This window comes from Takifugu rubripes, chromosome 6 (genome assembly GCF_901000725.2).
Source record: "Takifugu rubripes chromosome 6, fTakRub1.2, whole genome shotgun sequence".
NCBI lineage: Eukaryota > Metazoa > Chordata > Actinopteri > Tetraodontiformes > Tetraodontidae > Takifugu > Takifugu rubripes.
Genome location: NC_042290.1, coordinates 6,540,656 through 6,567,232, shown reverse-complemented (window position 1 = coordinate 6,567,232; position 26,577 = coordinate 6,540,656). Strand labels below are relative to the sequence as shown.

At 44.1% G+C, this 26,577-nt stretch overlaps 2 protein-coding genes across 6 annotated transcripts in view; one reads left to right on the top strand and one right to left on the bottom strand.

The window, feature by feature from the left end:
- The window catches only part of garnl3 (GTPase activating Rap/RanGAP domain like 3), a 39,111-nt gene extending 17,358 nt beyond the window's left edge, over window positions 1-21,753 (top strand). For 2 of the 5 annotated variants that reach the window (XM_029837074.1, XM_029837076.1), the window contains exons 3-31: window positions 2,347-2,421; window positions 2,958-3,057; window positions 4,097-4,215; window positions 4,984-5,048; window positions 5,700-5,763; window positions 5,915-5,941; window positions 6,038-6,113; window positions 6,329-6,427; window positions 6,509-6,612; window positions 7,661-7,769; window positions 7,887-7,932; window positions 8,032-8,138; window positions 8,218-8,333; window positions 8,737-8,859; window positions 10,756-10,830; window positions 10,921-11,035; window positions 11,217-11,243; window positions 11,324-11,428; window positions 12,018-12,134; window positions 12,725-12,891; window positions 12,994-13,152; window positions 13,507-13,573; window positions 13,672-13,779; window positions 14,295-14,413; window positions 14,855-14,990; window positions 16,402-16,461; window positions 18,300-18,518; window positions 18,678-18,798; window positions 18,874-21,753. In XM_029837074.1, coding sequence (XP_029692934.1) covers window positions 2,347-2,421; window positions 2,958-3,057; window positions 4,097-4,215; window positions 4,984-5,048; window positions 5,700-5,763; window positions 5,915-5,941; window positions 6,038-6,113; window positions 6,329-6,427; window positions 6,509-6,612; window positions 7,661-7,769; window positions 7,887-7,932; window positions 8,032-8,138; window positions 8,218-8,333; window positions 8,737-8,859; window positions 10,756-10,830; window positions 10,921-11,035; window positions 11,217-11,243; window positions 11,324-11,428; window positions 12,018-12,134; window positions 12,725-12,891; window positions 12,994-13,152; window positions 13,507-13,573; window positions 13,672-13,779; window positions 14,295-14,413; window positions 14,855-14,990; window positions 16,402-16,461; window positions 18,300-18,518; window positions 18,678-18,798; window positions 18,874-19,039 — 2,991 coding nt within the window. In that variant the 3' untranslated portion in view covers window positions 19,040-21,753. The remainder of the gene's footprint in view (window positions 1-2,346; window positions 2,422-2,957; window positions 3,058-4,096; window positions 4,216-4,983; window positions 5,049-5,699; window positions 5,764-5,914; window positions 5,942-6,037; window positions 6,114-6,328; window positions 6,428-6,508; window positions 6,613-7,660; window positions 7,770-7,886; window positions 7,933-8,031; window positions 8,139-8,217; window positions 8,334-8,736; window positions 8,860-10,755; window positions 10,831-10,920; window positions 11,036-11,216; window positions 11,244-11,323; window positions 11,429-12,017; window positions 12,135-12,724; window positions 12,892-12,993; window positions 13,153-13,506; window positions 13,574-13,671; window positions 13,780-14,294; window positions 14,414-14,854; window positions 14,991-16,401; window positions 16,462-18,299; window positions 18,519-18,677; window positions 18,799-18,873) is intronic. The other 3 variants (XM_029837075.1, XM_029837078.1, XM_029837077.1) reach the window with 3 other exon arrangements.
- Window positions 21,754-22,545: 792 nt separating this feature from the next.
- Window positions 22,546-25,220, bottom strand: ptges (prostaglandin E synthase). The gene is made up of 3 exons (XM_003965295.3): window positions 24,823-25,220; window positions 24,653-24,735; window positions 22,546-23,312 (listed from the first exon to the last, which is right to left on the bottom strand). Exons 1-3 carry the CDS (start codon window positions 25,036-25,038, stop codon window positions 23,063-23,065), a joined length of 549 nt encoding a protein of 182 aa, XP_003965344.3. The 5' UTR covers window positions 25,039-25,220; the 3' UTR covers window positions 22,546-23,062.
- Between the last annotated feature and the right edge of the window lie 1,357 nt (window positions 25,221-26,577).

Sequence of the window (26,577 nt, the reverse complement as noted above, 5' to 3'; positions counted from 1 at the left end):
GTGCATCGCCTGCATGCCGTGTTACCTTTTCATTATTTACCATTTAGATTTCAATTGTAAATTAGACAAAAGCCCAATTGATTCTATAGTCTATCCCGACTCCAAATGCAAGCTTTAAAGCTATAAATGATACCAGGAATTGCTGTAGCCGCATAGCAAGGAGGGTCTGAGGTTGATCTGAGGCTACGTAGAGTTGAATACACGTCTGTGTGGCGAATCAAAAGTATCCCTCATTGAGTGTGTTTGGGTTCTGAGATGGACCGGTGGGTTTGTCCAGGGAAGAGGTGGATGGGTGTCTCATTTAAAACCAGCTCCACGCGCGGTTGATGCAATACCTCAGAACACTGCCTGTCATATTTGACCAAGCAAAAAGAGTAAACAAAAGGTGCTTGCTCAGCATTGTCCCTCGCTGATGTCATCCCGGCGTCAGGCGTGGTAGCCGCTCGCCTCGCGGCTTTCAGCTTATCCAGCCAGTCAGCCTAAAGTGGCTTTTTTTAGTTGCCAAACCTGAATATGCATATCATTTTACACAGGAATCTAATAGAACCCAACTTGTGGATTTGCCTTCTTTAAAGTCTCAGCAGCATATTTCTGTAATGACGGTTAATGAGGTGTTGTTATCACCTCTGTGCAGCATTCCGAACATGTGAGTGACACATTGATTATATAATGACAGTCATACATTTCTTCTGCTTCATTAAGTTGGTGAGTGCTGTCAGGGAAATAATCCCGCGTAAAGCGAAGACGGGCATTGTCGACGGCCCGTGTTTGTCTTGCGATGACAATGAGTAGAAAGGAAACGCGGTTATTACAAAACGGCAAATATTTGGATAGTGACTAATTATTTTATAGTAATTTATCAAATGAAAATGCCTGAAATTTCCTGCTTGGCCCCCTCTTTTAGGCTCAGCCTGCAGTGCTCAACTGCTCTAATTGGTTGGACAGAAATGAGGCAATTTGATATCTAAACAGAACTGATCAAGTATTCACGTATTATTTATTGATTAATCAGAGTTATTGCACCTGTATTTACTTCCTGGAGATCAGAGGCACATTCAGCGTTCATCCCTTTCTTCTGGGAATGTTTTTTTTCCTTTTTGCTTGGCCACCCTCCAACCATTTCCAGCCATCTGGATGTGTCAGAGTGCACGCCGGCCAGAATTGCATCAGAACTCCTTTCGCATTTGACATCTCGGCAGAGCAGGGACCTCTACCGGCGAGGGGAATGAAAGAGCTCTGACAGTAAATCCTAATAGGTGCAGAGGCCATAGGGCAGGATGGGAGAGCTGAGACTGGAGTAACAAGGGGAAGAGAGTCGGTCCGTTGCCTGGAAACAAAGCATCACTTGGTGCAGTGGCGTGTTGGGGATAAAAAGGAAAAGGGAACATGCAGAGGGATAGGTTGAAAGGGCCGAGATTAAGCTTGCGCATCACTCCAAATGGATTGAGGAGCGTTTCATGAAAACACAATTGCGTTTTAATTATCGCTAATAATCATCTAGGGAATCATGCGCACGGCCAGCCAACAATAACCTGATTACCTTTCGAGCTAAGCCCATGCCACAGATAATCATTTAGAAGCCAGTAAAACTGCACCACCTCTGGCAAGCGTGACACACGCCCCTGGTTGAGGTATCGGCTGTAATCAGGTCACATACAGTACTGTATAAGAGACCAGACCATTGCTTATGTGGGCAGATGAAGCCAGGATTGGCCTAGGAACACAACATCTGTGGGCACGACATGGCCATGTGTCTACTGCCTTTTAAAAGGGTTTGTTGGCCTTTTCAGCAAGAGAATCCTGCTGAAAAGAGATCTTCTAAAAGTATGTTAAATGCAAAGATGCTGCTAGAAGAGCAGAGCCGTTTGCAGCAAAGCCAGAAGAAAAAGTGTAGAAATCTCTATCATCTCTGTCATGGAGGACAAAATGGTTTTTAACACCAACTCAGCATTTCCATCTGTTCCTTTGATTGTGCGCCGATCACATTGTGCCTTTTCCTGCTCTCTGTCTCATTCCTTTTGCTCGTCCTCCGACATTAGCTGCTCTTTTTCCTGCCAATACTGTGCTTCAGCAGAGAGGTGAGACTGAACGATAGAGATGGCGGCTGGGAAATGCTATACAGGGAAAGCAAGAAAGATGAGTTTTACAGTGAAGGGGATCAGAAAAAAAGAACATATGGATGTGGAGATGATGAGAGCCGAGCTTCTATCGCATGGGGGGATGATTGTGTGGTTCCTCGCTGCAGAATTCTGCTGTATTGTGGACTGCATATGAGTCCCTGCCGCCAGTCATGCTCTGTCAGGTGTCAGGGATCCTAAGCATGTCTCCCTCTTTGTCTCCTCCCAGCTAATTTCCAGCGATGCAGATGGGGCCATTCAGAGGGCAGGACGCTTCAGGGTGGAGAATGGCTCATCAGACGAGGTACAGGCGGCAAACACGGGTTGAGCACACAGCCTGGTCTCCTGGAAATGACATTTGTCTGCAGCCAAAGCAAATACATTAGTTTATTTCAATGGAACACATCCTCCTCAGATATAATCACATTATATTCTCTAAAAAAAACAACTTAATGCCCGCTGGCTCAATCAATCAACATTTTCCCCTTTGGATTCTTGTGAAAGAAAACAAATGTCTTTGTGAATGTGAGGGGATTCGAAAAGGGCTGCTGTTACTATCTGTAATTATCAAAAATAAACACTGCTAAATGTGACATGTGTATAAAGATAATTAAACCAAGCACATCATATTCATTTCACACTGCTTCATTATTATTTAAGCAACAGTAGTGTAAACAAATATAGTTGAATTAAAGTGCTGATGTGCCCCAAACTCCAAATATTTCATGTATTTTGGTTCCCTGGTCAGTCTGCATTACTGCTGTAAGTCAAGCTGTGTGGAATACCCAGCTTGATACACATCATGGAATACATTTTTGTGTGTTTTGCGTGACAATCCAGACTTCAGACTACACTCCAGCCACCTGGAGGAGAACCGACGTCCATTTGGAGAATCCAGAGTACCACACCAGGTGGTTCTTTAAGTACTTCCTGGGAAAAGGTCAGTGTTCTCTTGAAAATCCTAGCATGCTTACTTATGAGCCCATCGGCTGAATTTCAATTATTTTCAAATAAAGGTGGTCTCAAATTCCTGGTCTCAAATTATGACATCAGTCTGCCCACTCGCACGGCCATCTTGCAGCGTCCTCACCGAGAGTCTACACAATGCTCTAATCCTACGCACCTCCCCATCGGAAACATACAGCCTCATTGCATTCAGACCGAGCAGACTCTCCAATAGATAATGCAATCAACTAAAGCCCAGAGCTCTGTGGAAGGCTACAGGAAGCATTGACAAAAGCTTTGCTTCCTTAAACTGCAGCACAGAGGATTACCGCCGCATTCTTATAGATATAAGAACAGAGAAACCGCCATAAAACAAATGGATTTCCCCAGTCAAGCAGAGCCGGATCGTGCTGCACCACCCGGTGGTTTAAAAAGACCCGTGTCTCCGTAAAGTTGGCTCGCCCCACTTGGACCGCAGCTGAGCCATCTGTGTCTCACAGCCTGAACAGATCTGCATCGTATGACACAGGAAAACACGTTATGAGCCACTCTAACAGGGCGCGCCTCTTCTGGTGGGGCATCCAAAGCGATGGACTCTCGCTTAATCGGGCAAAGAATTAAAAAAAATAAAAAATAATATGCAAACATTATTTGAGGTGTAGGAAAGTCAAAAGTACTGCATTTAGAATAAGGAGTGGTAGAGCTGGATGAAGGAAGAGGCAGTGATGCTGCGTCTAATTACATTTGGATGTCTGTTCATTGCCTCTGAAGATGTTACCGTGTCAACCACGCAGGCAGAGACTCGAATGTGCCGCTCTGCCGCGGTCGCCAGGAGATCTTTGTCTGTAGCCGCGTGTCACGCCAGAGATGGGGAGGGGTAGGTGGGTGAAAAGCAGGGAAATGGTGAGGAGAAGGACAAACACAGAGAAAAGAGGAGGCTCTGGGTTTCGAATTAGCTGGAGGATGTCATAACCAGCGCAGCATGTTTGTGATGGTGCCCCCCCCCCCCCCCCCCCCTCTCTTTCTCATTGCAGTCCATCAGAACTATGTGGGGACGGACGCAGAGAAGAATCCTTTCTTCTTGTCTGTGGTCCTCTCAGACCAAAACAACCAGCGGGTTCCTCAGTACAGAGCCATTCTCTGGAGAAAGTCGGTGAGTTCCACCTGTGTGAAACGTCACAACATTGGGAATAATCCATGATCCCCATCTGGAGATGATGGTACTGAGAAACAGGAAAACTCCAAAGCGCTGAAGTTCTCTGTCGTGATGCCTTTTATAGCATTCCTCAGTTTATTATACTGGCGATGCAACTGTGTATTAGTCATAATTATACAGGTTTAATTGTGGCTTCTCGAACTACTTTTGAGTCCTGCGATCAGGTTGGAAGGAAAGAAAGCCGAAGCATTAACAAGAGGAGAGTTTTTAGTGCTCACGATGTATTAATCCTTATGAATCTGCTGCATGGTACAAATTTATGATACACACCAGCGTAGGAGGCATTGCTTCTGTGATATATACTGTGAAGGAATATGCTAGCCCACGTTTGAGTCACCGCGTGTGTAGGCACATATGTGTGTGTCATGTGTGCATGTTGTTGTGTTTTCGAGGTGCAATGACTCAGCTTTACATCCAAGAAAATCCTAATTTTGCTCTAATTTTGGCCGTCACGCTCATCTGGAACACGATTAGCGCCGTGTTCCTTTGCCAGCCAATCGCACTAATACATCTTCTTGCTTGCACAACTCTTCCAGAATGCTGCTGATGAGCAGAACGAGTTTGTTTTGAACCATTCTGTTCCTCTTTCATTACTCCATCTCGAACGTTGTGCCCATTTATTGTCAATCCCGCGCACTTTATTTTTATTGAACGCCGACCCCTCCATCCCATTGTGCTAATAGCCCGTCGCTCTCCTTTGCTCAGGGTACTCTGAAGATCAGCCTCCCCTACAGCCCAACAAAAACATTATCAGTCAAGTCCATCCTAAGGTGAGAACATCTCTGCCATGACACATTATATTTGCTTCTGCAGCACATGCATGAGAATCAATAGTCCGGTTTATCTCTCAGTACCCTCGAGAAATAAACAGCACAGCAGCGACAGAAAGCTTTCAGATGTCTTCTGAGTATTGGACCTATATGGAATTTAGCTTCTATTTTATCAGACAATATTAAAATAATTGTAACACCTGTTTACCCCAGCCTTTTTTCATAGAATTAGTCATAATGATACTTCCTTTTTAATGAAAATAAATATTTACAAGAACTTTATTAGTGCAGTAACAGTTCATAAATCAGAGGAAACAGCCCAGTTTCTGTAAATTTCACTGTATGGTTTGCACAAATGTGTTATTTCGTAATCAGATGCATCTCTAACACCATGTTTCCAGCAGCAGATTTCATTATAGACAAGTATCAGGGTCAGGATACATGAAACGGGAGATTATAAATTTCCCAGCCTGAGCAGCCTCACAACTCACCCTCTGAATGAGCCTAAACGGTACAAGCAGGACGTGAACTCCCTCATATCAAGTCTCCTGCTCATTTTTCTGCAGGGCGCTTCAGGCAGTTCTCCATCGATCCTAACCACCCTGTTCCTTCTCCTCTCTTGTTTTTTTCCTCTCCTCACCTTGCTCCCAGTGCAATGAACATGGACAGGTTTGAGAAAGGCCCCAGGGAGATCCTTAACCCGGAGATTCAGAAGGTGAGAGTAAAGCCAGCACATTAGCCGGCTTTTAATCAAATGCGGCGTCTTTGTCATCTGGTCAGCAGTGTCTGTGCTACGTTATGTCCTCGGGCTCGTCCATCCTTACCTTGAGTTCTGCTAATGATTGAGAATTGTTGTCTCTCCTCAGGATCTGCTGGTGTTGGAGGAGCAGGAGGTACAGGCTGACGCTGACACATTTGCCTTCCTTAAATATTATTGTTACAAAATTGGAATCGACTAATGTCATTTTTAACCAACATGATTTTTACAGGGCTCTGTAAACTTTAAATTTGGTGTTCTGTATGCCAAAGAGGGACAACTCACAGATGACGAGATGTTTAGTAATGGTGAGTTCAGACTCAGCTGTTCAGTGTTGTCGGGTAAATATAAACCTGTTCAACGCCGGTTATATGTCTCATATCCTAAGCGAAATGGCTGCTGAGTTAGCTTCATTTGATTGTGCTTCTTAGAACACTTTCTATCTTAAAAATGTATAAGGGCCAAACTTTCACACTCTGTATTAACAAGTGAAGCTCAGGAATAGATGCTGTGTGTGTTGCAGAGACGGGGAGCGAGAGCTTCGATAAGTTCCTCGGTCTGCTGGGTGATTCTGTGACGCTGCAGGGATGGGCGGGTTACCGCGGAGGTCTCGACACAAAGAGTGAGAGCTCAGATCTGATGGTTTGCATTTACATCAGCGTGGCTTTAAATGAAAACGCTTTGCTCCTGCCTTTTTCTGCAGATGACACTACAGGAATTAAGTCCATCTATACGGTGTATCAAGGCCATGAGCTCATGTTCCACGTGTCCACCATGCTACCCTACTCTAAAGAGAACAAACAGCAGGTGGGCGTGTGTGAAGTTGCTTGTTTGTCTGTTTCTGCAGTCTTAAAGAAGAGAGCATCTCTGCACCTAAAATAACTGCAAGTGTTGGGAAATGTCGTCGTCGGTGGGTGAAATGGCTGCATAAATAGACTAAATAAGAACTTTCCAGCTGCAGACCTTTAGAGACAGCAACAACAAAACTTTTCTCTAAACTTTCCTGAGCTTGCTTGAACAAACCCCCATCACCACGGACGCCCACGATGTCTCTCCTCATCGGATTAGGCAAATATTTCATTGGTCATATTGGTTAAGGATACATTGACGTGGTTCAATCTGACTAAAAAATCCAACAAATCTTGTTGATCCCGCTCAGATATGTTCTGAAAACACAATGCAATTCACTCCAATCAGGCACTATTTCTACCAAAGAATGGATCCTTTCAGTTGATATTTTTGAAAAAATAACCTGTCTAATTGCACATCAGCCACATCAGTCCTCATCTTTGTCATATCACAGAGAAAAGGCTGGGAAAGACAGAGTTTAACAGCTGAATACCAACGCTTTAGGACAAAAATCACCTAAAAAAGTGGGAAAGTGTTGCCTTTCTGTGCATCATTCTGCGATGCTCTCGCAGACAGACACGTCTCACCGCCTCTTAAGATTTAAAAAGGACATTCTGGTGGGCAACAAAAAAGGCTGTGATCATACTTCACTTGATTAGTGATGTGTTCTTTTCACTCCTACATCCTGTTTGAGGAGAGATACATTCTGATTTATTCTTGTCCACCCCACCCGTAGAGAAAATATTGTTTTGATGTCAGTTTTACACAGTTTATCCTCTTTAATTTGATGTTGTGGGGTTTTTTCTGATTAAGACCAACTGTGGGATAATGAAATTACATTTTGACACATGAGAGCAAATAAACCACTGAGGTAATTAAAAAGAGAAGTTTACTGGCTACACTCTATTCATTCCACGCCAACGGAAATTTCGCTTTAATGTCGATTGTCTGAACGGTGGACAGCTGTATTTGTTCTTCTAACTCCTTAATCTTTCCTCTTTACAAGGTGGAGAGGAAGAGGCACATTGGAAATGACATTGTTACCATAGTGTTCCAGGAAGGGGACGACGCGTCGTCGTCCTTCAAACCCTCAATGATCCGATCACACTTCACCCGTATCCTTCGCGTGCATGGCCGTCGTAGACGCTCTGTGGTAATCAGCCCGACCGCCTAAAGTCCCTGATATGAATTGCAATGGTGTCTTCTCGGCGTTTCCTTGACTTTGCTTGCAGATATTTTTGCATTAGTTCGGTATAACAGCCAGAATAACAGCTACAGGTGAGCGCACTCATCCACGCTCGCCACTCTCCTGATTGATTTTTGCGTTCTAAAACGCCTCCACGTTAATGTCACCATGTTGTTTCTTGTAATATGCAGATTGAAAATATTCTCAGAGGAGAGCGTTCCTCTGTTTGGACCCCCTCTCCCCTCTCCGCCTGTGTTTACAGACCACCAAGAATTCAGGGACTTTTTATTGGTCAAATGTGAGCAAAAGAAAGAATGCGGAGAACAGGGGCTCGTTGCTAGTTGCTAGCTACAGTTGTGTTTTGTGATATTTTCCAGTAATCAATGGAGAAAAAGCCACACTGGAGACACCGACGTTTGCCCAGAAGCGTCAGCGGACCCTCGACATGTTGATCCGCTCGCTCTACCAAGACCTCATGCCCGACCTGCACAAGGTTCGGCTACTTTTTTTCAAACTCCTGCAGGTGGCTGCTGCCGTCCACATGTGAGACAGCTTGTTTCCTGTGAACGCCAGTTCCGCCGTCTCCCCTTCTATTACGGGCAGAAGCCACAGCCGCTGCTGCACTGCTCTTTTCCACCGCAGCCCCCAGTTTGCCTCAGCATACTGCACCATGACTGGATACTACTGCAATGCTGACTTTCTCAGCAAGCCCCCCCCCCCAACACATCACTTTTGTTCTTTTTTTTTTTTAACTCTTGTTCCTAAGCTCGTACTTTCACTGCTGCTCCTGACAACGTCATTCTGACTGCTGCAACCCCTCTGCCAGGGTCAATCTCTAAGACCCCCCCCATCTGCTTTCTTTCTCCTTTCTCTGTGTGTTGCTGTTCTATGTTTAGGTTCCCTTTTCTCCCCAGAACATGTTAAATCGGCGCTCCTTCAGCGACGTGCTGCCAGAATCTCCCAAGTCGGCACGCAAGAAGGAAGAAGCACGACAGGCTGAATTTGTCAGAATAGGGCAGGTAAAAAAAATTGATCTTTTTTTATTGAGAACTGTGTAAAAAGCAGGAGAAGAAAGTGGGAAATAAAGGCTCAAAGTGCCAAAAAAGATGCAAAAATGGGTTTAATGGGGGAGGCAAACATTAAATGAACCAGTGGACAAATAACTTAAGACAGGAAGTGTAGCAGACTTATTGGGGTCTCATCACAAACGGAATCATAAAGACAAAGTGTGGCAGATGCAGAGACAATATACACACTCATCCTCCACACAGTTTGTTGCTTTACTGCGTTAAATCTGGACCTCAGGGTGATAAACTATGATAACCTTCAGCCACTGCCCAGTAGCCATTCCAGGGATGACGTAAGGAGCATTACACACAGACAGAATGATGTCATCACAGTCTGGACACTGGGAGCCTGAGTGACGACGTGTCCATGATGCTAAACCTGATCAGCATCATCTCAGTCGTATAGAACATATTGGTTGAGGTTGACTATAAGGGACTAGTTTGGGTGGCTCTGACTTAATTGATTTACATCATTAGTTAAGACCTATGTTGGTGTTTCTCTATTGTTTCTGCTGTTGTGTCAGTTTGTTAAAGCCCGTCTCCAGGGTTTGTTTCCACCCTTGTACGCCGTGTCGTTGTTGTTGCGCTCTTCTCCGGCACACAAAAGCAGAGTCGTTAAGGCATTGAGCTGTACGGCGTGAAAACAAAAGAAAGCAGACATTCGGCGGAGGCATTGATGATCCAGTTCTGTAGAGACGAGGGGCCTTTCCTCAACACTCTGCACATTGGCTCGTTAGACAACAACCTGATTGATATGAGTTATTGTTGGAATTAGCGCCTGATCTCTCTGGATATTTGCTTCTTATATGTTCTGGTGGATTGAACCACAGTCGCTGTACATTTACTTGATGTTGTTGCGTTCAGATAGTCTTTTTATGCAGATACATGCAAATAGATCTGACTAAACAGCTTTGATGCAGCCTGTTTAGATGTTCCATAATGGGGCATCCATGAATCATTTATACTCTTTAATCTCTCAACAGATACACGTTTAATTCAAAATGGTGAGTAGAGTAGAAAAAAACAGGTAGTTTAAAGATGGCCTGTATCTTACTTAATTCCACCAAGGGGGCGGAATTTGTGCCTAGTTCTGCAGTAATCTTGCCATCCTTTTTTCAGCTCTTGTCCCTCCTAGTTGTAGGGACATTATTTTTGGGAACTGGCCTCCAGGGGAGCTCCCAAGAGAGCTGCTGTCTCGTGGAACCTTGTTGTGTTTGCACCACCAGTAGCAACAAAGCCCTGACTTTCATCCTCCTGCTGCAGTTGCCTGGCAGGCAGATCGACCAGAAACATCAAAGCCGGTGCCCTTCTCCGTTAATCAATACCTGAACTTTAGCGTTGGCCCTATTGTCAATGGTCCTCTCCAGCTTGGCACTCTAACGAATTTTAGTTTCAGAAACTCTTAAAAGGAGCCGTTGCTGTTTGCTTTCAGCCAAACAACTCACTGGTAGTTACGTCCTGTGGTGCTTTAGACACTCCCCTGAAGTAGGAGCTGAGTTAGTCTACCAAAAACCATTGCTGGTACTAAAATTGTTCCTAATCCAGCCGTGCAAACACTCTAAGAGGGGGTAATTTGAGGAATGCCCAATTGTTGCTCTGGTATGAAGAAGCCTTTTCTTTTAATGAAGCCTGCAAAACACACATTAGGTGCTAGCTAAGTGTGAAGACTACAAACACATCACGTGATATGTCCATAGTTCTGAATGTTGATTTTCTTTTTCATCTCATTGAAGGAACAGTTCTAAACTTATTTTCTTGCTGCTCCATTTTTCTTTTATCTTAAGACACAATGATGCAAACCTAAGACGTGACTAATGCCTCTTTATTCCATATTTTTTTGATCTTCAGGCGCTGAAGCTGAAGACCATTGTGAGAGGAGATGCCCCAACAAGCCTTGTAAACACAGGCCTATGCAGGAAAGAGGTAAGAATTAGCTGCAAACTTTCAAGGAGTAAATATAATCAGAAATAATAACAACGTACAAATGGCATATTTGGTTGTCTGTGTGTGCAGCCATGGGAGTCCCAGTTGTTCTGCAGCACATTCCCCTACGAGATTGTGTGCGCCGACTCCTGGGGTCAGTCTCTGCTGGCTGCCACTGACGCAGCAGGAGTCATGCTGCTGGATGGTGAGGTCAACCCAAATCAATATCTCCCTCTGTCCTCAAACATAAAGCCACCCATCCATAACCATTCAATACTGCAGTCATCACAACGCCAACGGCTAGCACGATGATGATGATGATGATGGTGATGATGATGGTGATGATGATGATGATGATGATGATGATGATATTGTGTGCATTTCAGGGCTTGATCCAGTGTTGCCCAATGCCGGTAAGCGTCCAGAGCTCATCCATGCTGAGACGTTTTCCTTAAATCCTTTCATTTTGAATGCGATACGTGTTGTGTTGCAGAGACGCAGTCCGTGCCCCCAGTGCAGGTGTTTGACAAAACCGTGGTGGTAAAGCAGATGCACGTTCTCGAGCCTCAGGACTTGCTTATCACCAGGGCCGACAAAGGTACCGATCCATCCGCGTCGAGCTGTTTCATTTTTCTTTTTGCACCGCACGTGTCTCATTTACTCCCCTCTCCTATTTCACCCCTCTCATCTCTCTTATGTTGCTGAGTACATACTTAACCTTTCCACCTCCATTGTCCCAGTGAACGCATTAATCTGTCACTGTAATCTAAGGAAGCTGACCTACAGAGAAGCAATTTCCATTGAACATGTTTGAGTGTTTGTCTGCACGGCCGGCTTTTACTGACAGATGAAACGGATAGAAATTAATCCAACGAAAAACACAACTGCGAGAAGCTTCGGTCTGCATGCAGAGAGACGCTGGTTCTTTAGTCTCCTGTTTGCTTCGGCTAGACATGCATGTAATGAATTACCTCACAGATGTTTAGCCGACCCTGATATTGACAAACTGAATTCTGATGAGTTTGTGATGGCAGCGCAAAGATGCGTCAACGCCTGCGGGAGGCTTTGCTAAGGCCGGTGGGGGACAGCACAAGTCCTGCGATATAGTCTAACTGGGGGATGCAGAGGCTAAAAAAAAGAGGTATTAAAAGGAACGTCTGTGTATAAAGGACAGTTTGTGTTTCCAGGGAAGGACGCTCGCCTCTACGTGTTCAGACTACGAGCGCTTAGGAGAGGCATGGAGGAGAAGCAGCTTGTTAGAAGCAAGTGCGACTGTCGGGAGAATAAACTGGAGAAAACCAAAGGTGAGGCATTGCAAGTTACAAAGGAATCCTGCCAGTTAAGAACAGCTGGAGACGTTTGCACCAACGTTTCTTGTTCTGCAAGAACGCGAGAATGCACCTGCTGACGCGCGTTAGCGGGTTATCTTGCATGTACAGCACTGTTCTGATATTACCGGTAACCCAGATAATTCACACGCTGAATAAAGGGACCTCTCCAGGATGTGTCTCATCTCAACCCTGACTGGCAACAAGTGGCGATTGTCAGAAGATGGGTCGATTTTGTTGGTGTCGTGTTGCCATAGCAGAGTCGATACTTCAACATCATCCTTAAAAAGGGTGCAGGAGCCGTCACGCCGAATTTTATAATTCATACAGCCAATAAAGAAAAGAATTTAAACCACTAAATAATTGTTGCTTTCATGAAGCACCCTTTAAACCATTCACTTCTTTTAGATTTATTAGACAAGAGCAGGAATTGTGTGAAAATCTGTCTCAAACAAGGCATTGTGACCTTTAGACTGGCTGCCTGCATCCATTGTTGGGGCAGCGCCAGGGAACGACACGTCTGAGGTAATGTCTTTTCATCTGCGTCTCCTCCACCTCTGTCCCAGGCTGTCATCTGTACTCTATCAACACGCACCACGGCTCAGAGCTGAGGATAGTTGCAGCCATCAGGAACAAGCTCCTCCTCATCACCAGGAAGCATTTGCGATTCGAAGGCCTCAACGCCGTCGCCTCGGGGCCGGACTCACCCGTGGAGGAGTTCCAGTACATACGGGTACAGCAGACACTCAAGTTATTTCCCCGTCATGAAGGAAGCCATTGTGCGTCATAAACACTCGTCTTTCTGAGTCTGACCTGTAGCAAACTCCTGTTACAGGAGATCTGTCTGTGCGACCCCCCTGTGGTGATGGCGCTGGTGGACGGGCCGACGGGGGAAAATGACAACATGATCTGTGTGGCCTACAAACATCAATTTGATCTGATCAATGAGAGCACCGGAGATGCCTACAGGCTACATCATGTAGAGGCCAACAGGGTGAGACGCACACGCTTGTACGCACACAGGCTCCATTTAGATGGATGAGCGCCTCAAACATGACTGCCCCCTGGTGGCTGACTGCAGTAAGAGACCGTGTTATTGCTGTTTTAATTAATTATTGGATAGAGTAAGTGCGAGTTAAGAAAACTTAATGATCATCTTTGTATATAAACTAATAAACTAGTGGCAAATTACAACATGCAAATTGGTGCTATGGGTGTAACCATTAGATACCATTTCATTTTAAGGCGTCCCTGCCGGTGACATACGTTTCTAAACACAACCGTGAGATCTCTTTTTTGCTGCTATATGACATTTGAATATTGAACTTGGGCTCCTCTGTGCTTGCAGGTGAATTTCGTCGCAGCCATCGACCTGTATGAAGACGGGGAGGCCGGCCTGCTACTGTGTTACAACTGTGAGTCTGACCGGGTTATGAAAACATCAGAACATCTACATTTTTCCTGCTTGTTCTGAACGCCGACAACAATCAGAATTCTCTGTTTTCTCTTGCAGATATCTGTTACTATAAGAAAGTTTGCCCCTTTAGCGGCTCCACACCGATGATCCATTCCAACACCTCTGACTTCCACTTCAGCTGGAACCAGATGCCCAACGCTACCGGTAGGTTCCCGTTCCTGCCACTGGCCTGGCTGGAGCTTGCCGTCGCCATGGTAACACCTCGTATGGCTACAAGGCATCCAATTGGCCTGTGCGATTGTTTGCGTGATTATTTTGTCTAGCGGGGAAATTAACAACACAGGCGATACACAAGACCCGACATCAGGAATGCAGAGGTGACAGATAGACAGACGACGGACGGAGTGACGCAGACACAAATGCGTTTAGCAAAAGCACATCTCCGGGCGCGCGAGCCTCCGTGATGACACGATTAGCGTCTCTTTGCTGTCAGGACCCAATGCTGAGCTGTCTTTAGCTTTCACCTCGCTGTATTTTAACACATCAAATTAAACAGATAGAAAGGACCGCCAGGAGAGATGCTCTCAATGGCCTTTGAAAATGCCACCCCGGGTGACGCTGAAATGTCACCCAACGTGGCATTTGACTGGTTCACTTTCCTGCACTACACATGTCGTCATTTTGCTTGTAGCCAACTCTTATTTCTGTGTGTCTTCCAGTCTGCGCATTCCCTTACATCCTGGCCTTCACAACGGACTCCATTGAGATCCGACTGGTGGTAAATGGAAATCTGGTGTACACGGCAGTGGTCCCAGAGCTGCAGCTGGCGGCGTCACGGGTCAGTGTCCGCTACACCGTCACCGGGTTCTCATCCTTTGTGTAAATTGGTGGTGGCGTATATTTTAGGACCTATAGAACCACATTAGGATGGCTTTTCACAGATTCTGAGGATTTTTCTTCAATGTTTTTCAATGTTCCTACATTATTGAAGTGGCTGTCTCAGCTCTCTTAGTTCAATCAATCTTTATTACCCTGGTGGGAAATATGGCTGGTAATCACCGTGGCTACAAAGTAATAACACCCGAATAGATCATACAGAGCCATGATTTGCACAGACCACCTCACACCTGGCAGAAAAGAAATGGACATTTTTATGTGCTCCATCCTGATTTGAATCCTCTGTTTGGTTGTCTTTCTGCCCCTTTCCCCCTTAATATTTCCCACGTTCACCATGTCTGGGTATTGATTTGACACCGTCCTCCTGTTTTTCCACCTACAGTCAGACATCTATTTTGTTTCATCGGCTCCAGTGAGCTCAGCCTCCAACTGCAGTTCCAGAGACACCAGTTCCCAGAGTTCCCCACAGACGCCCACCGGCTATGAGATGCCCGTGTTCCCCTCGCCGCTTGGCGACGGTAAGCCCGGCACAGTTAAAGCACCGGAGGATGTTGATATAAGGTTTCGTGTTTTTTTGTTTTGTTTTTTTTTGCATGAGAAAGGTTTCTAAATGTCAATGTTGCCTGCAGACCAGTTGACTTTGAATGGAGCTGTGTTAACCCAGCGCTCCCTGGATCATTTACATAAAGTTTTCTCAGCAGAATGAAGCCGTGGCCGCGGTCCTTTTCACCGTGAAGTCATGCAGTTGGTCAAGATGCTTAAATGTATTCGTTTGTCTCCTCATTAGCACCTAGACCTTGAAACTATATGTCTAATTAATTCATATCTCACTTCTTCAATCTACCTTTAAGCAGTTCCATAAGCAGAAAGGAGAACAAAGATGACAAAAACAGGAATGCACATAATCAGGAATGTTTTATGAGAATTATGGTTCTGTGTGGTGCTCGTTTATTCATATTTATTTCATTTTCCGTGCTCCTTTTGTAATCAGCACACAATCAAAGCTGCTGGTGTGTTCAAGGACCTTCTGAAATCCAACAGTTTATGACTGATAAGTAACACTTTAATGAAAAACAGCACTGTAAAATAAGCGACGACATGCTAATATTGGTGCTCCACTTAATGTTGTCACATCTGAACAGATCATGAAACTTAAACCATTGTTATTATGTTTCTATGACACAGAATTCTGTGTAAATATTAATGCCGCTGAAGCTCATTTCAATAATGCAAATCTAATCTGTGGTTAAAGGGCTGAACCTTTCATTAGCATCATTTAAATTGTCGCCAGGTGCCAATTACAAAAGCAGAACCTGGCTAACACACACACACACACAATTCCCCTGACAGTTTCCCCTTCATCGTTTATTGTTTGTTTTTGACCATTCAACGAGCCTCAAGGCTGTTATATCCAGACCGATTCATCAGCCTCCAAATGCACCACAGCGGATGGTAATGCTATACAGGTTTGCCATTCAACACACTCCACGTGGTCACTGCAATGTCAGCTTCCTCTTTGTTCATTAAAGTTTGTTTTGTTTTTTGAAATGATAAAAGGAAAACTAAATCACAGCACAGACACATCTGTGTAATTGTGACGGCTGCAGGGAAAAACAAAATGTCCTTGTCACGTTGCTCCTGATGCACCATCAAGACAGGGCTTCTCTTGTTTTCCTGAAGGGACATTTACAGGTCCCATTAGTGCTAACAGCAGAGGGTTTGGTCGTTGCCTCTGTAATTAGCCAGGGGCAGCTTTCTGCTTCTATTCTGCTGCTAAAGTAGCAATTTCTCTTCTTTTATTTCCTGTTGTAGCTGTGGGTCCGCATGATTCTGCGTCGCTGGGAGTCCCGACAGAGAACCTACTGTGTGTGCCTGTTTGTGTTCCTGTGTTTTCAGTTTGTGTAACCCTCTTCTTCATCCCTGGTTCAGATTCTATACGGATCCCCTATGGTACCAAGCTTTCCCTGTACATGTCTAAGGACGCTGAAGGTACTGAAGAATTCTCCCACAACTCCTCGTCAGTTTTTGCTCATAACGCTGCCCCACTAACACGCACATGCTCCCAGATCACCCTGTCTGCTCCAAGGCGGCATGTTGACTTAAACGTTGGTTGAATGTTAAGTGAACATTATGTCTTCCCCATCCTGCCTCCCCCCTCCTGTCTGTCTTGACTAATTAAAAGAGTAATAGAAGGTGATTGCGATTGGGTGGAGGGAGTAAAAAGTGAGGCAAGGGAGATAACGTCGATCATGGGAAAAGGGCTTTTTTTTTTCAAATTGCAGCGGAAAGTGAGGATGAGATGAAGGGAAGGTACATGAGAGTGCACAAGGGGAGGAGAAAGAAAGGGTGGGGTTGTGTACAAGCAGGAGGATGGCAGCAAAGGAGGGAGAAAAAGGGAAAGAGGGAAGGAGAAGACACGTCTGCCGCAGCATGATTTACAGAATGCACTGTCACCATGGAGACTTTTGTCAGCCCTCTCTCTTCGATCCAAAGTGGTAGGCCAACCAGCGATGTCTGTGGGGGAGGAGGTGCATGGCCAGGGGGAGGGAGAAGGGGGGGGAAAGGTAGACAGGGGGTGCTGACAAAAAGAATTCCATCCTCTTGAATGCCTGTCATATCTGCTCCTTAGGGAGGGTTGCATCTGATGTAATTGCATCAGTAATGTGAACAAGATGCTGTTACTGATGGGGCTCCTTGTTACCAGCCTCCCTCCGCTGGCTCCAATACGCACCATAGGCAAACACTTGCAGCAACGCCACTGTGCAGAATTGGACTGTGCTGAATTGGACCCCAGTCAGTGCTAAAGCCCTCAAATGTTTGTGTTTAATGCATGTGCTGGTGCATCACTTCCTCTGGTCCAGTGACACAGGTGGAAATGTTCATCTCTGTATATATGTTTCTTTTCCAAATAACTGCATGCTTTTATATTGTTTTATTGCCAGTGTTATTTTTTGTTGCGTAACAGTACACATTCAGGAGAGAGGACTTAACAATGCTAACCCAATGTACCTGTCAGACATCAGCAATGACCCTGAGCTTTTCTCTGCGGCTCGTTATTCACCTCTCAACTGCTGACATTTGCGAATTAGACAGTCTTCTGTGTGCAGAGTGTAGCCATCACATCTATTCAGACTCACCTGTGTTACTTCCGCCTCGTCTCATTGAAGCTGAGCTACAATGCTACCCTCTGGCGGTCTGTTTGTGTATTGCATCTTAACCGTGTAAGATTGTATTTGAAAAGAAAGTCGAAATCCATTTAATGTGACCAGGGCAGACTTTTAAAAATATATATAATGACTGATGGATCATCAGAGGTAAAATCTACAAACAGTGATTTGTTTGTTTGTTTGTTTGTTTGTTTTGGTTCTCAGTCTTGTTTTGCTCCAAAAGTAATATTCAGCTAATACTTTAGCTTTATAAATTACCAAGGTTTTGGCAATATATCCTAATTTTATTTTAGTGGAACTGAAAGTCATCATCTTCAGTATTTTTGCTTGTCGATTTGATTTTCTAACCACATCTTTTTACCATTCAATTTGTCGATATTTGGTTACATTTATTTTAAAAAGATAGAAATATATTTGCTCCTTATATTTGCTCCTCAAATATATGGTGTATTTCAGGAGAGGCCTACAGATACATTTATAGAAGCATTAGATTAGCATCTGTGGGCTCAACATTAAAATTCAACAGTCATGCCTGAACATATACAGTTCAGCCCAGGACTTTCATAGCTGTCTCATAAATACCACAAATACATTCTTTCCATTTGCAACATTCTGTTCCTGCCTTTGCTCTTATTGCATCCATATTTGTCATTATTATAGGCGAATCCGCATGTAAACATATATTCAAGATCCCCTTGTGCAACCTGGTGGGCCGCAGCATCGAAAGACCCCTCAAGTCTCCTCTGGTCAACAAAGTGATGACGACGCCCGCCCCCATCACGGCGCCTCCGACTCCCCTCATCTCCGCCACACACTCCCTTTCCCTGTCTCGGATGGAGATCAAAGAGATAGCTAGTCGAACGCGAAAGGAGTTGCTAGGTGAAGTAGCTCATTTATTTACTATAAGTTTTAAACAGGTGGATGTGTCCTTCATTCAGCTGTGGAATACCAGTGCCTCTTTTTTTTTTCTTATGACCCTCTTAGCGCATCAAAGTGTTTCCTCACTCGTGCACTTTCCTGTTATATCGTCCTATCAAGGCTTGACGGAAGAACCCAGTGGGAAATCAGACAGTGGCACAGTCAAACAGAGGAAGATGAGCAAGAAGAACACAGAGGAAGAGCCCAAAGCGCGAGTGTTGACATCAACCAACAGTGACAGGTGAGGGTTTGCCAGCAGCGACTGTGGAGCAGGAAGGTTCCCGCAGCTCAACCCCGGTCTGCCTGTGTGCCACAGGTTAGCCTCCGATTCTGCAGACAGCGATCTGGACGTCCAGCTGCAATGCTCGTCCAGTTTGGAGGCGGAACCAGAGGCGGCCGTGCTGCAACCAGAGAGTCCGCCTCTCGCCAGCGCGTTTGCCGTCCCTGCATCCTTCGAGGAAGACGTCCTGGACCTAAAGTGAAGACAATCCCTCCGTGCACTGCTCTGTCCACCCACTCATGTACTGTCACCATTCTTTTTAAAGGTGTTTTTTTGGGGTTGTTTTGCTTTCAATTTGTTTATTGAATTACAGTTTTGTTTATTTTTATATAGATATAGATATCAGTATCTTGAGTCTCGTCATTCCTCAGACAACGTGGGCGCAGCAGGAAATGTGTCTGTGTGCGTGTTTGTTTTCACAAGCTGTCCCTCAGCTACTGTGCACTGGGTGTTTGTGTTGCCCCGCAGCAAATAGCCCAAACAGGTAATGTGAGATGCATATGCGAGCTGGCGCTTCATTCAGTGTTCTGTGTCAGCGGTTTCGATCAACAACTGAATGTAAATCTGCACCTCGAGGTATAAAAGAAGTCTCTTTGACAGCTTAATGTGATGTATATTATATGGGAATTTCCGATCCATGTTCAAATGTTGTATGATATGCATATGTATGTGTACATCTGTTTATACATGGAAATGCACACACAGCGGCAGGCCGGAATGCCTTTCATCCCTGTGATGCATATTTATAGATATATTATAAAAACCCATTTAATTATAATATTTAGTAAAAGCCTGATGTTTTGTGCTTTCTGCACCCTTTAGTCCTTCTTTTCCTTGTTCACGACACAGAGATGCAGGCTCTTTTACTCTCTTTTAATGCTATTTCCCAGCATCCTCCACTACTGCAGCACGCTGCTGTTAATGCCAACTTTCCGTGGTGACATTTGACAGGAGATGCCACTTCCGTTTGTCGTTTTCCACCCATTCGTTGTTCTGAATGACCCCTGCAGCCCCTGATCAAAAAAAGGGAAATTGTTCATTTATATAACACGTGTTTTAAACTTTCGAAAGAAGTGGTGTAATACGGAAAGCATTAGAGGGAAGCAATATCAACTTTAATCAATTTGACCAGCAGCCCAATTCAAACAAAAATAGAAATTCGGACCATTCTAAATATAAACACCCTAACCAACAATAAAAATTACTATTATATATGACAAATATTTAAAAATAACTGAATTTTATCAAATAGACATGATATAAACAAGAGAAAGAATGTACAATTACTGTACAATCTGTGTCTTTATTCCTGTTTTTGAAAGTAGTTCATGGGAGGCTCATCTGCAAAATTGTGTTATCCTTTTATTATTGTTAATATGGGAATAAACTTCAAAATCTAAATGGTTCCGTGACAACAACCATTATCAGTCCAGTTTGTCTTGGATGATGGGATGCTGTCAAACATTGCTAATTTCACTTCTAGTTGGAAAACTTTGGTCCTCTCCAGTTAAAACCAGAAAGTTGACAGAAAATATGGTGTTGCAGGCAGACTAACCCCCCACGGCTGAATTTAAAACACATAGTGTCAGACAGGAAATGTCAAAAATTTGTTTCAAAATTCCATCAAGGTTCTTGTTTTGTTGAGTCTATGTCATAGGGGCCAGTAGCTCCTTTGCCAAATCCAAAAAGCACCATGACTCCTGCAAGTGCCCGGCCCACTTGAGGAAAGAGCCCTGTTTTGGGCCAAGCCCCACTGGTCAACAAGCACTCACCAAAGGAACCCTGGCTCCTGGGCCTCCTGAATTGCACTTTCACATTGCACCAGTTTACCTTGGGCGACTGCTGGGGGTAAACTGCCCCGCATGTCACGGCTAGTAGGGCCGTGAGGGCTCTCAAGCCAAGAAGGAGTTTACAGTTTTTCTACCTTGCAAAACCCACATGTTTGTATGACCAGTTATACTACAATCCCACACCCTCTAGCTAAAATACCTAAAATCCCAGTGCACTTAAGCCTAATTACTTCACTTACAACATTAAAAAACATAATTCCTTACACTAAAATATTCACTTTTAACATACTTGACATGAACTGTCATCAGACTTTCTTCTCGACACTCAACATGCGTTTATTTTGGAAGAGGGAGTCAAATCAGTGCAGCAAAGGGAACAGGGGCACCAAACTGTATGCGCGAGAGCGCCCCCGTGTGGTGCTGTGTGTCTGCAGGCAGGAACAGCTGCGGGGTGGCAGATTAATTCTGAGTATTTCACACATGTCACTGTTAATTCACATATTAGAGTTTCGTGTACTGTTATGATGTTTTCGAGAAATTGTATCTGAACGTTTTGGAAGACGATTCCTGGAATCCTTGGCCTATAAAGGGGTCAGAAATTGACATGCAACATCGTATGGCCCAATTAATGATTTCACCAATGTACAGTCAGTGTCAGAGATGGTGGGCACGTTCATGCACGCACAAACCTACAGCTTGGTTTGGGAACTATAATTACTAAGAGGGTTCCCTGACATTTACTGCTTCTTCCACGGGTTTTATTGCTCCTGTATTTCTGTCAGTACTTTCTTCCTACCTCCCCTTGGCATTTTTGCTGGGTTTTTTGGGGGGGTAGGTGTATCTGTATTTACTGTTTAGACTGTTGATGAACCTCTGTGATATCAAAACGAAAGAAAATGTACAAAAAAAGAAAAACACCAAGTGTCTTAAAATATTGTATCGCCATCGTTTTTAATGCCAAGTACTACTTGTAAATGTTTGTGTATCAAATGTGGCCTCAATGGAACCAGAACTATATTATTATTATTATTATTATTATTATTATTATATAAAAAGTGCTGTAGACCACTGCTGTGAGAGTAGTAGATTTTGTTCATTGATATATAATAAATATTTATGAAATTGGGGGTGTTGTGATGGTTATTGCGTGAATGTCAGCTAATTGATTTTGTCACAATAATGATAATAGTACTAATGATAACAATAATAAACTCAACTAAAAATGTTTTCTTGTTTTTTCTTGTCATTGTCAGGATCCGGCCCAGTGAACAATAACTGCTCTCTTTAGGGCAAGCAGATCTTCGGAGAGCTCTTTGATCTCTCGGGTGGCTCGTGAGATGAAAATGACATCACCTATGACAGGAAAAAGTGAGTGGATGAACGTGTCGAGGCCGCGGCGCTGAGGTGGCTTCCCGACAGGGTTTGGCTTCTAATCCTCTCCACCTTCTCGGGATTTCTTGGATTGCTTTTGCTTTGTTTGGAATACAAACTCCAGAATCAGGAAACCTCCCATCTTTGTCATTTTGGAGTTTAGTCAGAATGGAAAGTCACAGGTTGAATCATCACCACGGGGACTGATAAATCCCACTAAATTACAGCACCAGGCTGCCATGCACACCCCACACGTGATGTTAAAGTGTATGAACGGATGACTGTGTATCCTCCGGGGGACCCTCAGGGGCCCTCCAGGATAGAAGGGTACAGGCAGTGCAGCCAAAGGTCTTGCATAACAGACTGAGGAATGCTGGAACGCTGCCTCAGACTTCTGGATCAACTCACTCTCCGGCAGGAGCAGGGGCCCTCTGCCCATATCTGTCTGCACTAGTCAAGCAACAGAACCATCATTTAGGCTAAAAATGCAAATGCCCAAAGTTGGAAAATCCCAAGAAAACGTGCAAATAATTCCTTCAACAGCAGATTTGTGTTACAATACTTTAATTGGACTGGGTACAAGTATAAAAACGCTTCGCTCAGTGGATCACAAACGAATCTCTCAGCACGTCGTCAGTCACAGGGTTCATGGGGGCTTTGCCGAACAAAGCAGGCAAATGTCAACACACCAGACGGAGGGTACACAGCAAAGCTATGACAGCAAAAACACGCGAATGGTGGTCTGTGTTGTGTGTAAAAACAGAAAAAGGGGGTCAAAGGTGAGCAAACAGTGCAGTGCTGGAATGAGAGGCTCACAGTAAGTGTGGGTTCTGCTTTACAGTAACCATCTGGTAAAAAACATACAAAATCCTTCATTTGCAGTATAAATAAAGAAGCTCACTTCCAATAACTCTAAAGACATCTCATTTCAATACTTAAATTAAAATAAACAATAATAATAATAACCTCCAAATCCCAGTTGGGGTGTAATCCCATACAGATTATATTGCACAATCGCTGACATTCTTGATTTTTTGTTTGTTTGTTTGTTTCCGGTTGTAAGGTCACGCATGCGCCGCGACGGTGATCAGGATCTGCACGGCCATGGAGACGCAGGGGACCTGTGCCAGGGTGTACGCCACAGACCGGGTCGGTGCCCGCAGAGCACACAGGTAGGCGATGGTATGAACCCCACGAGCAAAGGTGAAAACCAGAAAGTGAAGGCGGGCCGCGGCCAGTGAGGGTCCCGTCATGGAGTAGATGGCTCCCAGGAAGAGGAAGGGTAGGATGTTCTCCATGTCGTTAACATGAGCTCTGTGGGGGGTGCACAAATACACGTTTTTACTATTGTTATGGCTCTACTACACTGCAGTGAGATCCAGCATACGGAGCCATTCACGTTCCCATCCCTGTGTTAGCTTTGGCTCGGTCTGGACGCTGAGAGGGGCTTATGTAAGACTGTGGACTCTGCAGCCAGCCTGTCAGAAGAATGACTCCGTTTGTTTGGTCTGAGGTCAGATTCCCTCACCTCACGTGTGGTAAGTAGTGGAGGTCTGGAAAGATTTTAACGAGTTGAACCCCAGATGTGAGTCGAATGACCCAATGCAGAGACTCTCCCTTGACAACATTGTACCGTTACGTCTTCAGAGGACATTACTCAGGTCTTACGTTAGATTTGAATATGCATAACATTCAGGATTTGGAACTTCTGGATCATAAACTTTAGCTTGTGATGGGACAGTCAGACTACACTCAGACTTTTTGGCTGTTTCCCCTCCACTCACTGAGTTCAGTGCATATTATTATTATCAATCAAAGTCTTCTCTGTTTTTCAGGGAATTTAGCCTTTTCTGCCAGTGATGTCATTTCCCAGCACAAATGATGCTGGATAGGGAAAACATCTGCTTGTCTTGTCACGGTTAATTTCCCAAAACAAAACTGCGCAGCTCCTGCTTCCGACTCTGGGAGAGATCCTACACAGCAAAATCAACCCCAAACCTACTAAAACCCACCGGGTTAAATGATGAGCTGAAGGAAAACAATAAAACTATCTCATTTACATGATGCATTCAGGTGCGTAAGAAAGCCAAAGAAATCTGGACAGGATCATAGGTCACATTTTATAGCACAATCTGATAGAATTCAACAACTTTAAAGCTGCAAATATAGCGAGAACTTAGAAATCCGTAAGTTTTTGTGGCCAAATATAAAAATCTAAGGTCAGCTACTTGTACTTTGCACTTTCTCTCCTGTAACGATGGGATGCAATTAAGATTTGGCCCAATGTCCCACAAAATTACATTTTACCATGCTCCGATCTTATAAATATTGTTGTAACTTAACAAATTAGGGGCTGTGTCAAAAGGAAACAATATTTGAGCCTGCGTTTTCATTTTTAGTCCGTTGGGATTTTCAGGCACTCTAATTGACCACCAGAGGGAGATCAAACACGTAGTTTTTAATGTAATTAACGTTTTAACGCAATTTTTGTTTTAGGGTAATTTAAGTCAATCAATCTTTATTTATATAGCGTCTCGGTAATACTAATAATAATGATATAATACAACCGTGTTGCTATAGGTTGTTTATTTTCTCATCTATAAGGTATATTTGTGTTTATTGATTATGAAAATACAAGTTAAGTGTTACTTTACCTCCGGCATCTCTCCACGTATGAATCACATCTCTGGTACTGAAGTCCTCCGTGTCTCAGAGCGTCCTCCGGATTCGCAAAAGCCTTTATTAGGGAGAAATATATGTAATGCCATTTTTTAAGCAGTATATGAACACGAATAGTCCCGCTGATCGTTACCCAGACCCTCACCTTTCTGCGCAGCCTCACTTGCCCCGTTATTATTGCAATGATGTACATTTTAATAACCAGCAGAGCGCCGTAGAAAGCAAAACAGGAAAAGACTTCACTCACTATCATGGCTATCAGAGTTTGCGTGACCCGTTTAGAGAGTGCGTGAAAGTGAGGTTGGACCAGAGATGCGAGGCTTTTGATGCGCCTCCACCCCCTGAAATGGTGATGACACATGGAGGCGGACGGGGGGAGAGACCGAGTATTGGGTGCACGTTTTGAATACTAAAATACTCCACCTTGTTCTGGACAAACTTTTTAAAAAAAAGTATTCTTAAAACAGGAACGTTTGTTGAATAGCCCGTCCAGATAAATTAATTCTACTGCCTTTGATGCGGCTCCAATAATGTCAACCCGGCTCAAAACTTATAATTCAAACTAAGTGGCTGCGCAAATAGTGATCTGCATCACGTCATCACCAGTCCTCCCTCAAAATGTCTGGTCTTTGACTCAGAGAAGCCATGTTTTAAAAATAAAAATGATTCTGTACAGTTTTCCATGCATGATTCCAGGATTCCGACCGGAACAGATTTATTTTGCCTCTGTCAAAGCGTGTGATGTGTTAGAGGGGAGCATCCGCCACCATGATCTTCGATGGGGAGGGTGAGCTGCTTGTTGTCCAACATACATGGAGACGGTCTTCACCAGACCGAAGAACCTTCTTCCAGTCTCTCAAATGTACCGAAATGTGGAACGCTTATTGTCTTCGGGCTTAAGATTTTAGTGATGGTGGTTGTTGACTCGTAATCTCGACCTCTCACCTTGATGATGACCTGCTCTATAGAGGTACCCACCAAAATATTTTAGACATTTCCCATTTGGATTAGAGGTCTCTGTTTCCTCACAGTCTCTTTTTGTCTCTTTTGGTGACATATTATCTTATATTTAACCCTGTCATGGCCACTTCAGGGACATTTCATGCGGAACAGGAGCAATTTGTCCATATGAAAGCTGTAAAAGTGGGTGACTTAGCCATGATCAAGCACTTAACATGGCATCATAAACATACAAACTTTAAAAACTGCAAATATAGTTTTAAAAAAGCACAAAAATAATTCTTTTCATTTGATTAAAGGCACCAATTCTAGTTAGCTGACTATTTTCCGACAGCTGAAACCCCATTTTGGACGTTCTGTCTGATTGGTGATGTGATTCAGAGGTCTGTCAGAGCTGCTGCGTCTTTCCTTTCATACGTTGCTATTACTTGGAATGTGAGTTGTCTTAAGCTGCTGGCAAAATATGGGTTTGGAAGTCGGTTGCAAAACAGGAAAAAAGAAATACCATCACGGTTGAGTTTGAAAGGCCGCGCTTGCGCAATATGATGTGACGTCATCATTTCCACCCACGTGTCAGTAGGAAGAGGTAGCGTTACCTTATTTATGTTTAAGTGTTATTTCTTTAAGGTTTAATCAGACCAACCATACATAAAATGATGTTTTCCGATGTTTTTTTATTATTATTATTTAAGCTATATCTGTCAACTTAAAAAGAAATGAATGCAGCATTTGCTACTTCAAAGGTTAGGAAGTGAAGACATCCCTGACAATATTGTCTGCCGTGCGCGTGTATTTCTGACAAGTATGGGTTCCAGACCCTCCGCTGGCTGAGGGTCAGCCCTCGGTCATCTCCGCCGGCCAGTCTGAAGTGCAAGAGTTGCCCGAGCTGGTGTCATCACAGCAGTCTTCTGCGTCAGAGAAGGACGATGTGTAATGGAGG

Bases quoted from the DNA above. Each gene is read 5' to 3' on its own strand.
- ptges (XM_003965295.3), bottom strand. From the start codon at position 25,038: ATGTGTCATCACCATTTCAGGGGGTGGAGGCGCATCAAAAGCCTCGCA. The intron at 24,736-24,822 runs GTGAGGGTCTGG...TCCCTAATAAAG, and splicing joins AAGTGAGGCTGCGCAGAAAG to GCTTTTGCGAATCCGGAGGA. The intron at 23,313-24,652 runs GTAAAGTAACAC...CACCCCCCACAG, and splicing joins TACGTGGAGAGATGCCGGAG to AGCTCATGTTAACGACATGG.